General features: G+C 32.7%; 1 protein-coding gene across 1 annotated transcript; it reads left to right on the top strand.

The window, feature by feature from the left end:
• Nucleotides 1–11,318: 11,318 nt before the first annotated feature.
• On the top strand, nt 11,319–12,792 carry LOC130015160 (uncharacterized mitochondrial protein AtMg00810-like). The gene has a single exon (XM_056104812.1). The coding sequence runs from the start codon at nt 11,366–11,368 to the stop codon at nt 12,566–12,568; it is 1,203 nt and encodes a 400-aa protein (XP_055960787.1). The 5' UTR covers nt 11,319–11,365; the 3' UTR covers nt 12,569–12,792.
• The last annotated feature ends 1,715 nt before the right edge of the window (nt 12,793–14,507 follow it).

Genomic DNA, 14,507 nt, shown 5'->3' with positions numbered 1-14,507 from the left:
CAATATTAAATATTCATTACCTATGTAGCTAGAGAAAGAAATTAAAGAAAAACAAAATACTTCAAGTTTAGAATTCTCAACTACTTTAATACTATGGTGCATATATACACACATAGGAATATGAGGAAACCTTAGGGAAATTTATTAAAATCAGATTTTGTCATAACTTGAAGATGAAACGGTTGCAAATAAGAAGAAATTTGGTTTATATGTAACAAAAATATGGTTTCCAGTTGTTGCAATATCCATACCCGTAAATGAATCCATTTGTTTTGGATCTATTTGCCTGTATCTGAACCATCAGTTGCATTTAACTGATTTTGTTTTTGGTTTGTAATTCTGGCATCCATTTTTGATGCCAAGTCCGATTCTTCTTCTGCCTTCACTCTCAACACCTCACCACATGCACGTACTCAACTATTTGTGGCATCTTTTGAATCAGACATATTCCTTAATCATGGGTCGTTACTATGAATTTGTCTCTCTTTTCTCCCGCCTCTCAATCTCATATTTGTTTATCATCGCCGATATTTATAACATAATTACCCCCACCTCAGTTGGTTTCAAATATGGACACCAAGCAAGAGAAATTAAGCGGCAGATCACTGGTTTAATTTTCACATCCCATAAAACTTGTTGAAAGCATTTAGACGAATTGTTAACAAATTCGTATTAAGTGAGAAATCCGGGCGATAAGATGTCGAAGTTAGCCTCTCCAAAAATTTACTCAGATGATCGGACTTCTCTATAAAAAGGTGGTCATCCCCCCGGAGGTTCTCTCCTCACCAAAAAAAATACAACATAATTAATTACTTTATATTTAAAATTTAAGTTTAATCATCCAAAAATATTTCACCTTTTTGACTTTTTTATTTACTAGTTTCGCATTACGTGCTACGCATGTGACTCATAATGTGACTCGTCAATTAAATTTATTATAAAATTACATAATTTATTTTATTTATAATCAATATTAAATTAATTGGCATTTTTTGTTAAAAAAGGTTTACATTTTTTATTTGAGTATTTTTGTAAAATTTTGATTGGAATCTATTTTATAAATAAATAAATTACATATCTGTAATGGTCTATTTTATTAAAATGAGTAACGGGGCCATAGTTATTGTATGCCCCCACATATACACAACATTAGTTAAATTTTATAAAAGTATCATATTAATATGTAATTAAAATACTTCAATATTTCAACATTTTTGAATGCATTTATACTGTGAAAATTTGGAAAGAAGTCCTAAAGTTTCTGGGTCTGAGGAGAGATGCTTTGCCTTGAAAAAGGGAAGTGAATTTTTTCATCAGAAGAGCAGATGAGAGATATCCAGAATGGCAAAGTACAGGAAGTTGTTATTTGCAGCTTCAGTTTATTTCAGTTGGAGAGCAAGGAATGAGCTCATCTTTAATCAAAGAGTGCAGGAAATTGAAGAGATAGTTAACAACATTCTGTTTGTTGTTAAAGCTAAGTTTTAATGTTTGTTGTTCTAATTTGCAGTTTGTGTAGTTTCTGCTTGTGAGAGTTGTTGCTTTTGCTGTTTCTGGTTTGAGTCCAGAGTAAGTTGTATCAGCTTTTGCTGAATTGTTTTTTTGGCCCATAGCAATATATTGTTCTTTTTTGGTGATTTATCAAAAAAAAAAACTTCAACATTTTTCCATAAAAAAAAATACTTCAACATTTCGTGCTAGAATGATCTATATAAGTGCATGAATGATTGATTGTATATAATGAAATTTTATTCTCACATCTCATGATTAAATAATCAGAATAACATTGCTAACTATTAAAAGTTTGTCTAATAATTAATAGTTAATTGAAATTTTATCCATTTTTACTATCTACCATAATGCTATAATCACTAAATCTTAAAAATATACTCCTTTACGTAGTTGTAATAGCTAGAGGAATATTGTGGTTGTATTAGAAACAAATTATAGGTCTTTTGTGAGAAAATTACTATTTTGGATATTAATGAAATCCAACTTCGGCAAAAAAATTAGGTGAAGAGAGATTTATTAGTCAATCTATCAAATAATTGTGTTTTAATTAAGACTCTGATTATAACATATTTTAAATAATTAATTAATCAATGACCATTACACCTTTATTTAGTAATAAATTAGAAAGAACAATTCAGTAAATTTGCCTGTTTCCCTCCCATGGTCTAAATTTTTAAAATTATCGTTGCAGTCCATTTTTAAAATTTTAATTTTAATTATATTCATTTATTTAAATTGAATTGAAAAAAAAATCAAACATGACTTTCATATTGTTTTATGTTGTTCCAACTTTAATATCTTTTAACCATTAAAAATTCTAAACATGAATATTTATCAATTTTTAGTTTTAATTATAATTATTTGTTCAAATTGAATTGAAAAAAAAAAATCAAACATGACTTTCGTATTGCATATGTTGTTGCAATACTAATATCTTTTAACCATTAAAAATTCCAAACATGAAGTAAGAGGAAGGGTATATGAAAAAAATGTAATACCCCAAAATATTAAAGTATCTAATTGGACCACGTGTCCAGCCTATATTTGCCAGAGTGGCAAAATTGGAAAGTTTTCCGATGAATAAGTTTTAGTAGGTCGTTTTGGAAAGGATTGTATGCGAGGAATTTAATAATATTGTTCAAGTCTAAAGTTAGAATTGGAATTAAAAGGAAAAATGTCAAGAAAATTCCAAAATACAGTACAGGGACCAAAGTGGTAATTTAGCCACTTTGTGTCGAAAATGGAAATTTGTAGGATTGTGACGGAAAGTGTTAATATCGAGTTCCGTATTATTTATCGGGGATAAATAATACATATAAGTCATAATAAAAGAAGTTAACGATTTAGCTATGGACTAAATCGTACGATAGAAAAGTTTAAAGGATAAATAATAAGAAACAAAAAGAACAAGGACCAAAGTGAACCTTTAGCCAGAATATATAAGGATTTGGATATGAATAAGGAAACAGAAGAAGGATCGAGAGAAAAGGAAATCAATCGCCGATTACGTCGTTTCGCCGCCGTTTCGCCGTTCGACTTCCGATTCAAGTGATTTTCGCGGCAATTTCTTCAGAATCGAATTCTCTATCGATCCTAAGCTTCGTTTCAAGGTAAATATTTTGATATTTGGTGGGAAATTCGAATTAAATGGTGGTTTTGGTTTAAATTAGGAATTTAATGATTTTGGATCGTTTTTAACGTTTTTGGAAAAACAAAGTTACGGGTTTTGAAGGAAATGAGGTATTATACGCGTATGGCGAGTGATAGCACGACGGGAAGCCCGGAAACGCCGTTTCCGGGGGCTGCGTGCAGATCGCACGCGGTGTGCGATCGCACACCCGTGGTATGCGAACGCACACCTGTGGGGTTCGCACACCCACGGTGTGCGAACGCACACCACCCTGTGCGAGCGCGCAGTGGGTCCGCGGGGACCAAAGTGGACTTTTAGCCTTAAGGAAATGGGATTTTGATATTTTCAATATTAGATCCTAAAAACGATTAAGGACCCCGATTAATTAAAAAGATATATAACAAGTATCTTGACTAAGTGTCAGAACACGATCAAAGCTAAGAATCGTATTTGGAATACGATAGTGTTAATCTAAGTCGATAACTTAGGGGTTTAGTACTAAGCCTACGTTTATGGATTAAACGTACAGGTAACCCGACTAAATAAATGACGTACCGACGAGCTACTAGGCCAACGAGCTGGAATAGCTACGAGAACGACGCATGGAGCTTACGTTTACGGGATGATTATAATGCAATTTTGGGATAGCGGTCACTGTGAGTTGCACTTTACTTTCGTGTATTATATATTAAAGTTATTTTATATAAATATATATACTGTCTACACGCATCGCATTATATATAATTGATTTCAATGTTATATGTTTACTTAATTTCTATATACGAGAACTAGTATGCGATCCGAAGAAACTAGCTACCTATTGGGTGTCAATAGGCTGTGTGATCACCAGTATTGAGTCAGTCTAGTGTGTTTGCATTTGAGAAATGATGTGACACAGCTGGGAGCTGATGATAATTGATATTTACGATTGGGTATATTATTTAATACGAGTGAGTACTCGGCTACGGTGTATTCTGGAGTCCCCGTATCTAGTGGCTGGGCCACCAGCGAGTTGAACTCGCAATTGATATTTACGATTGGGTTGAATGATATATGATTATTCGAGAGATGTGTCGCATGTTAGGATATTAGTTTCGTACGGATCAAATACCTGTTTATATATTTTATATCATTGTTTTCTTGAGATGCGATGTTATATTTTTATTTTAATACCGTTAGTAACAGACCATCTCCTTTGTGTCGGCAGCCCTTTTTGGCTTACACAAAGTACAAGTTTGTATAGAGCTGCAGTAGTCAATAGGTGTCTAAATAAGATTAATGATTTGGTTTCAAACGGTATTTGAAAAGTAAACTCTGATATAATTTTATAAATGAGTTGTTTAGAAAGACGACGTTTATCTGTTTAAATTTGATACCAATTGCCGTGAGTGGAATTGGTGATGCTTGTAATCAGAAACAGGGCGGTGCTGGATATGAGATATCGCTCGGTAAGACCCTGATTTCTAAGAATTGTTTCGCGAATGTTTTCAGAAAAGGAATACGATATATTAATAATTGAATTATATTATTTAAAGAAGATTTCTGATAATGTAATATATATAGTAATATGTTTTAATCGCGAAAAATTTACATTGGTTTTAGGCTTGCTACGGGTTCCGGAGCTACCACTCCCGTTCCCTAGCGCCGGTCGCGGCTCAATAATTTGGGTCGTGACAAAAAAATTACTCCAATTTAAACAAATGGTTGTAATTGAAATTAAAAATTAAAAAATAGATTAAATTTTAAAATTTTGGTGCTTAAATAATTTTTTTTAAATAGAATTTTTTTCGACAGTTCAGCCTAAAAGTTATCATCACCTTTAAAATAATTAACGTTCGGTTGGCATAGTGGCAAAATATCTTTGAACGCTTACGCTTTGCATGATAAAAACACAGAAATAGAAAGGGACGGTAATATAAAGAGAAGGGAAGAAAAGAGAAGGAAAAAAAATTTAATACTAAATTAATTTGTGTTTGGATACGATTGGAAAAGTACAAGAAAGAGAATATTAAATTTTTATTTGAAAAAATAAAATAAAAATTAAAAGGCAAAAACACCATATGAAATTTATTAACTTTATTAATCTATTATATATCACTTTATTAAAAATTAATTAACTATTAATAAATTTAATTAGTTCGTTTTTAAAGTAATTACTTTACGTACTACAAACTTTCAAAAATAATGACATTCATATTAATTATTAAAAATATAAAATATAAAGTATAAATTATTTTAATAGCTATTATAAATTAAAAACATCATTAAATACAAAAATTAAAAAAATCCCATTAAAATATTTAACATATATAATATAAGACATATAAAAAATAAATATTGACAATTTTTTTTATATAATATGAATATTTATAAAAATAAATTTGAAGTTATTACGAGGATAGAAAGATATTTATCATAAGATTTGTGTTTTTAATTAGAGTTGAATTTGTCTAAACCTCAAAATGGAATGTAGTTGATTTCAACTCCTACAAGGTGAATAAAGAGGAGGCTAATAATCACCCAGCCCCTCTGATTTTTACCCTAAACTTCACTAAACCCTCTATACTTTTAAAACGGTCACTAAACCCCTCAGCATTTGTGGTGGCGCCATTCACGGTCATTATAGATGAAAATACCCCTTATTTTTTGGCGGCTGTAATTATAAAAAAAATGGTGGCACCAGGTGTCAACTGACACGTCACCAAATATCCGAAAAAAAATCTAAAATACCCCTCAAATATTTTAATCAAATCACACTCAATCAAATCCAACCACACTAAATCGAACCCAACCCATCCGGTCAACCTATCCATCACCGCCCGCTACCGCCGCCCTCCGGTCAAATCTGTTCTTGGAGAACAGATTTCAAAATTTGTTCATGAGAACAAATAATATGTTCCTAAGAACAGTTATCTGTTTTCAGGAACAAAAAATCTATTCTTGAGAACAGATCTGTTCTCAAGATTAAGAAGACGACCCATCCCGGATCTGGTCATCTTCTCACTTGAGAAGACGGCCGGAGGGGGCAGGTGGGTTTGGGTCGGGTGGGTCTGGTCGGATAGTGGTTTGAGTTTGAATCGATGGTTTCAGTTGGATTAGATTTTTTTTATCAAATATTAATTTGGGGGTATTTTGGATTTTTCAATTTTTTAGGGTATTTTACTGACGGTCAGCTGACGTGGCGCCGCCAATTTTTTTTTTAATGACCGCCGCCAAACAAAAGACGGCGCTAGGAGTATTTTCGTCCATAAGGATAGTGAATGAGTGCCACCATAAAAGCTGGGAGGTCTAGTGACCACTTTAAAAATATAGGGGGTTTAATGAAGTTTAGGGTAAATGTCAGAGGGATAGATGATTATTAGCCAAAGGAGAATGATTCATCTTTTATTTCCTTCTTATTCTAATTAAATAGTTTATCCGAACAAAAAAAATTTAATTCTTTTCATACTATTTTTCCTTCCGCTCCTACTAAATCCAATCCATCCAAAATGTTAAAGAGGTTTAGAGTTGAAGCTCATCGTCATATAGTTGAGTATGAGCTCTTGCTGTGAATTATAATTTGAACAAAGTCTAAAATAAAGTAAATTCATCATACTGAAAATATTTTTTTAAATGTATCTAATTTGCCGAGTTAAATTATAATTTTTTATTAATAATATAATACGTATTTGAATAAAGTTTGTAATCAATAGATAATATAACATTTAAACTTAAATTAAATATTTTAATTAATGTAAAACTAATATAACTATATTGTATGTCCCATATCCAATGAGAAATTTATAATTTACATAGTGAATTAATGTCGTTTTATATTACAAATGAGTTATACTCAAATGATATAAACGCTCAGCATCATTTTGCTAAAATCGTGAGTTTTGTTAGATTCCATCTTAAAACCAATTGGTGTTAAGTGGAGGTATCCAACTAATATTTAAACACAAATCAATTCACACACACAAACAATGTGGGATTCCTACTTCAACAAGTTTAATTTTTTTTCACAAGTGCTCTAATAAAAATATCTTCTTATATCGATTTTTATTTGAGGGTATTATTGATCCTCCATTGTATGTAAACCGTCTGATGTGATCAATTGAAAAAATACGGAGATAGATGGAAACACTGCCGTGGATGTTGAAATCAACGTGGGAAACGCATGTTAAATGCTAACGTGGTAGCTACATGTACATGTGCAACACCTTATAGTAATACAAACGTTTTGGCATAATATTGTCTCAATCCATATCTCCAAAATTTGCCTCTTCAACATACCTCAGTATCTCAAAATTTTGATTTCTAAACTGAAAATTTTGAAATGTTAGTTGTCTAAGAAATTCCATACTAAAATTGTCAATTTTCCTATTTTTAAAATATTATCTAATTTAACACAATTAACAAGAACAAAGCTACCAATGAGTTGTAATTCAAATGGTGTAAGCATTGGAAACGAAATGTTAAAATTGTGGGTTCAATTTCTCCCACAAACACTCTCCTTTTCAATTATCCTGGGTTCGATCCAGGTCTCAACAACCAATGGGCTGATTTAAAAAAAGAATGTATATAACCACAACCAACTTCCGCTAACCCCGCTAATAAGTAGAGTAGATCTATTTTTGGCAAAAAAAAAAACTTGTGTGTTGTATGTGTGGGGAAGGAGGGGCAAGCCCCAAATATGACATATGTATCAAATACCATAACTATTTTTGGAATATCAAAACATCACCATTAAGGGATGAGAAAATTTAAATTATGCTCTAAAGAAGTTATGGGTAACAAATGATAGATCAAACTATTACGATTTTAAATTCGTAGTAAATTCAACAAATGGACCATAATTATATAATATATATATATATATATATATATATATATATATATATATATATATATATATAAACGTTTTACATTTTTTATGATAAGGTTGCACGTTTTGTTTAATTGTTTCATGAAACATGTTTTTGATTTTTAATATGAAACGCTTACGAAACTCATATATGTAGCTTGATATATAATTTTTTTATCTTTTTATGTTTCTAATTCTCAATTCTAAATTTCTTCTTGGTATCAAAGCAGAGAACGTTCTGTCTCTCCTTTTTCAGTATGACTTCACTTTCTTTGAATGTCGGAAACTTTGTCACTTTAAAACTCAACCCATCAAACTACCCATTATGGAGAGAACAGGTACTAGGCCTAGCCGAAAGTCAAGATCTTATTCACCATATAAACAAAGAAAACCCAATTCCAATCAAATTCAACACACAAAATACAGAAATCACAAACACAGAAACAACCCCAACAAAAGAATTTCTTACTTGGCAAAAATCAGATCGACTCCTCAGAGGGTGGATAATCGGAACTCTCTCCGAAGAAACACTTGGTCTTGTTATCGGGTTAGACACAACATCGGCAGTATGGGAAGCACTCAAAGAAGCATATGCACAAGATTCTCAAGAACGAGAATTCACTCTCCGACAACAGCTCACTTATCTGCGCAAGGATGACAGTAAAACCATTACTGATCACATAAGAATTTTCAAAGGTCTTTGCGATAACCTTGCAGCGATTGGAAAACCTGTACCTGATAAAGAAAAAATCTTTTGCCTTCTCACAAGTCTTGGTTCACAATATGAAACTTTCACCACCACAATGTTAAAACCTCCAAGACCAACCTATTCAGAACTGATCTCACAACTGCAGAACTTAGACCATCGCCGAAATTGGTTTTCAAATCAGTCAGATATCTCCACAACACATCTGGCTTTCTATGGACAACATTAAAAACAAGCTAGAAATCCCACACCTAACAATCAGTATAACACTTTTAATTCTGCAGGTCGTGGTTTTCAGGCACAACATTCACGTGGACAATCACAAAATACTTCTGGCTCCTTCAACTCACAACAACGACGTCCACCACCACCTGGAGAACGAAGGATGACTGCGGCTGAAAGAGATATGTACCGAGACTCGACTTGTCAATTTTGTGATAAAGGCGGGCACATTGCAAAAATTTGCTGGTGGTTACCAAAGAAATCTAGCCAAGAGCTTCCACAAGCACTTGCTGCACTTACATTGGATAACACTGTTGTTGAAACGGAATGGACATCAGACACAGGAGCTTCAAATCACATGACCGGGCAACAAGGTATGCTAACAAATATTAATAATTATCATGGAACTGATTCTATTATTATTGGAGATGGATCTTCATTACCAATAACAGGTATTGGTAATTCAATTATCAAACAAAAAAATAATGTGTTACCTCTTCATGATGTTCTTTTAGTACCACATTTAAAGAAAAATTTACTCTCTGTAAGTCAACTTACCTCTCAATTCCCTGTTACATGTGAATTTTCTAATGTTAATTTTTGTGTGAAGGACAAGAACACAGGTCAACCACTTCTAACAGGGAAACGGAAGGGTAATTTATATGTTCTGACAGATGAACCAGAAGCAAATTTTTCTTGTCGATTTCGATCCGGCACTACAAACATCTGGCATCAACGTTTAGGACATTCACAGTTTTCAACAGTTCAGCTTTTAAAAAATAAAGGACTGATCAAAGTTTTAGGCCCTAAAGAAGATCATTTTTGCGATAGTTGTCAATTAGGCAAATTAAGTAAATTTCCTTTTAGTTTATCTGAACACTCAAGTTCTGGCATTTTTGATAAGATACATTGTGATCTTTGGGGTCCTGCCCCAATTTTATCTATTGGCAAATTTCGTTTTTATGCTTGTTTAGTAGATGATTTTTCGAAATATACATGGATAATTCCTTTACGTAATAAGTCCGATTTCTTTGATGCTTTCTTAGCATTTGAAAAATATGTTGAACGTCAATTCAATAAAAAAATAAAGACTTTCCATTCTGATGGAGGAGGAGAATTCATTAATTCTCGACTTTCTTCCCATTTTATTGCTACAGGAATTCTTCATCAGATTTCATGTCCTTATACACCAGAACAAACAGGTATGGTTGAACGTCGACATCGTATAATAAGAGAACTAGGTATGACAATGTTATTTCATAGTCATGCACCTTTATACTTATGGTTAGAAGCTTTTTCAACTGCTGTTTTTCTTATTAATCGGTTACCTTCTTCTGCTATAACTTTTAATACACCATACTTCATGATACATGGAAGACATCCTGATTATACATCTCTTCGTGTATTTGGTTCTAAATGCTTTCCCTACACTTGGGACACTAGAAATAACAAATTTGATCCAAAGAGTGTTTCATGTGTGTTTGTCGGATATAGTGAAAAACATAAAGGATACAAATGTTATCATCCATCCAGTCGTAAATTTATTATTTCACGGCATGTTGCATTTGATGAAACAACATTTCCCTTTAAAGCATCAAACACCCCTCTATCACTTCCTCACGTGAATCGCATTTTTGATTCTTGGTTGTTAACTTATGGTTCTGCTGATACAGGTACCTCAAAACTGGAAACACCTCTACTGTCTTCATCTCATATACCACTCCCTCAAGTTGTTGTTTCAACTAACAACATATCTGATAGTCTTATGCATACTGATTCACCCACCAGCCCCGCTACTTCTACTCCTACGCAGGCTGCCTCAACGACCAATTCTGCACCCACCAGTCCCACGGTCTCTACTTCTACGCAGGCTGTCTCAACAACCAGCCTTGATACTTCAGATCCAATGCGAACAGCCACATCAATCAGATATGTTGCATCTGATGATAATTTATCTGCTCCCACTTTGCAACCCGTACTTCTTCCACAAACCATGGTCACTAGATCTCAACATGGCATAATTAAACCAAATCCCAAATATGCATTAACAGTTACTTCATCTTCTACTATACCACCTGAACCTAAGTCTATCAAAACAGCTTTGTCCCATCCAGGTTGGAAATTTGCTATGCTTGATGAGCTAGATGCTCTTCGTCAAAATCAGACTTGGCAACTCGTCCCTCGGACCTCTGATATGCATGTAATTGGCTCAAAATGGGTTTTTAAGGCAAAACTAAAACCTGATGGAACTTTGGATCGTCTTAAAGCACGTCTCGTCGCTAAAGGTTATCATCAAATAAATGGACTTGATTACACTGAAACCTATTCTCCTGTCGTTCGTCCAGGTACGATTCGGTTAATTTTATCTTTTGCTCTAGTTAAACATTGGTGTATTCGTCAATTGGATGTGAAAAATGCGTTCTTACATGGTCATATTATTGAAGACATATACATGCATCAACCCCCAGGTATGGCTAACACCCAGTTTCCAAATTATGTTTGTAAGCTACAACGCGCATTGTATGGTCTTAAGCAGGCACCACGTGCTTGGTTTGATCGACTCAGTAAATTTCTACTTTCATGTGGATTTTTCTGTAGTCTTGCTGACCCATCTTTATTTATTTGTCACTCTGATCGTGGAATTCTTGTTTTACTTTTGTACGTAGATGACATGCTTCTTACTGGATCCTCGGAGGCACTTGTTACTTCTTTTGTTCAAACATTAAGCCATGAATTCTCCATGAAGGATCTCGGCCCAGTTCACCATTTTCTTGGCATTGTCATTACACCAACGACTCGAGGTCTGCAGTTGTCCCAGACACACTATGCTCTTTCTATACTCGACCGTTCCAAAATGATGGACTGCAAGCCTATGGCTACTCCACTAGACATCAAACTCAAACCTCCTGGTTCTACAACTGTTCTTACCGATCCTTCTCATTATCGTGGGATTGTTGGCGCTTTACAATATCTCACACTTACACGGCCCGATCTTGCTTACAGTGTCAACTATGTATCTCAGTTCATGCACGCTCCTACTGTAGCTAATCTCAAGATGGTACATCGCATTCTACGATATATTAAAGGCACATTATCTATGAGCCTACATCTTACCTCTGATACTTCGCTCAATTTATCTGCGTTCTCCGATGCTGATTGGGCGGGTTGTCCTATGACTCGTCGTTCTACTACTGGTTACTGCACATATCTTGGTTCTAATATTATTTCTTGGTGTGCAAAAAAACAGCATACTATCTCCCGTTCTAGCACTGAAGCTGAATATCGTGCTATGGCTCATACAACAGCTGAACTTACATGGCTCACATATCTCCTTCAAGATCTTCGTATTTTGCCCGTCTCTTCACCAATTCTTTATTGTGACAACATGAGTGCTCTATACATGACCATTAATCCAGTTTTCCATGCCAGAAGTAAACATATTGAGTTGGACTACCATTTTGTACGTGAACGTGTTGCTCTTGGGTTACTTGTCACCAAATATATTCCTTCGGCTAATCAGGTTGCTGATCTGTTTACCAAATCAGTCCCCAAAAACATCATTGCTCACTTTCGCACCAAACTGTGCCTTCAGCCTCGGCTCAGTTTGCGGGAGGATATTAGCAAACCTGATTCTATTGATGAGTCAAAGGAGTAATAAGGAATATCTCATCAATTATGGAGTGATAAGGGTGGTAAATCTCATTCAATATTATTTAGTCAAAGGATAAATTTGATGTACAGGCTTCTCAAGAATAGCAAGTCTCTACATATGGTAGTCTAATGAAATTGGAAATCTTCTAATCTACTCCTTGATACATGGCATTATCTCTTGATTTATGGAGATTCATATGAACACAAATCTGCACTAGGCAGATTTGTTTCACACAGCAGTAGCATGTGTGATCTCTATATATAGACTTGTTTCTTTCATTGTTAGATATCAAGAAATTATTGAATAAAAAGGCTACTCATTAAACTCTTCCAATTGTGTTTCTAATTCTCAATTCTAAATTTCTTCTCGTTTTACATTTTTTATGATAAGGTTGCACGTTTTGTTTAATTGTTTCATGAAACATGTTTTTGATTTTTAATATGAAACGCTTACGAAACTCATATATGTAGCTTGATATATAATTTTTTTATCTTTTTATGAAACAATTATGATACGCTTATAAATTCATTTGTGTAACGGTCTCACCATACGTGTTTTTTTTTTATAAAATAATTATGATACAACTATGAAAATTATTAGTATAATTATATCGTGAAACATGTTTTTGTTTTACATGTATTTTTAATACAACATTTATGTAAATGCATCACCAAACATAATTCTGAGTTTTTTTTATAAAACAATTGTAAAAAACTTATGGAGATCATTTGTAGATATGTAAAAATTTAAAATATTAGTCTCTAATGTATTTACCATTGTGAGAGAAATCTGGACAGCACAAGAAAACATGAAATGCTGCTGATACAATTACACGTTCACATTAAGCATATCTGGATATGGCAATGGACCACAAGCAATGGTGAGAAAATGATAACCAAAATGGGTAAATCTGACTTGAAAAATGAATACGCTAGGTTTTTCTGTCGTTAATTAATTAATGGGCGACAGATTTTAACCTTCAACAACAGAAAATCAGTAACTATATATTTTGGGTGAGGGATAAGAAATAGTGAATGTTGGAGAGAAGGCGCTACAACACCAATCATAAGCACTGACAAGATATTTGGCTACTTGGCTAGCTGTACTACATCATCATTTTTTATCCAATCGCCTCATTTCTCCTTGGAAATTGGTCCCCTACTTTGATTCTGTCAATCTATCAACAAATCAATCAATTCTCTTTTTTCTTAGCCCCTTACTATTTTTTTATTAAACATTACTGATTACACACAACTTCATCTTAGTATCTATCATCATTATAATCAAATTATTTTTTAAAAAATAACTTCAACATTATATTTCGTTATTTTTACGATTTTTAATAATTATATTTAAAACATCATAAAAATTGAAAAGATATGATATATTAATCCATATTTAGATTTTTTTATAATAAAAATAATATAGAAATTTTCACAAAATTATATAAATGGAGCAATTTATTCAAAAAAATAAGTTAACAAATTAAAGTATATTTAATTTTTATTAATTTTATCATTTTAATTTTTTATTTGTTGCTTTAATATAATTGTCAGGATCGTATAAATTTAAGTCTCATTTTTCATAGTCATGGATGATTGTTATAATTACTCTCTGTCTCGTTTTTTCTTACAAATTAAAAATATATTAATTATTATGGATATATTTTTTCTATACACCTAATTATATTTTTTTATTATAAAAAACTTTATGTTTTTCAGCTACAGAATTAATTAAAGTGTTAAAATTTTGATAAAAAAAACTTTCATTAAAAATTGTCGAGTGGCACGCATTTAACCAATACTTAAATACTATATTATAAAGTCAAACATAATTACTTATATAGTATTATTTATTTTCCTTTTATATATACTTTATTTATTAAATTTATTAATATTAAAATAAAATAAAAAATACTTTCTCCGCCTCTTTTTAAAAGTCT

Source organism: Mercurialis annua, linkage group LG1-X, assembly GCF_937616625.2.
Source record: "Mercurialis annua linkage group LG1-X, ddMerAnnu1.2, whole genome shotgun sequence".
Classification (NCBI taxonomy): Eukaryota; Viridiplantae; Streptophyta; class Magnoliopsida; order Malpighiales; family Euphorbiaceae; genus Mercurialis; species Mercurialis annua.
Note: the sequence above shows the minus strand (reverse complement) of the source record. Positions and strands in the feature narration are given on the sequence as shown.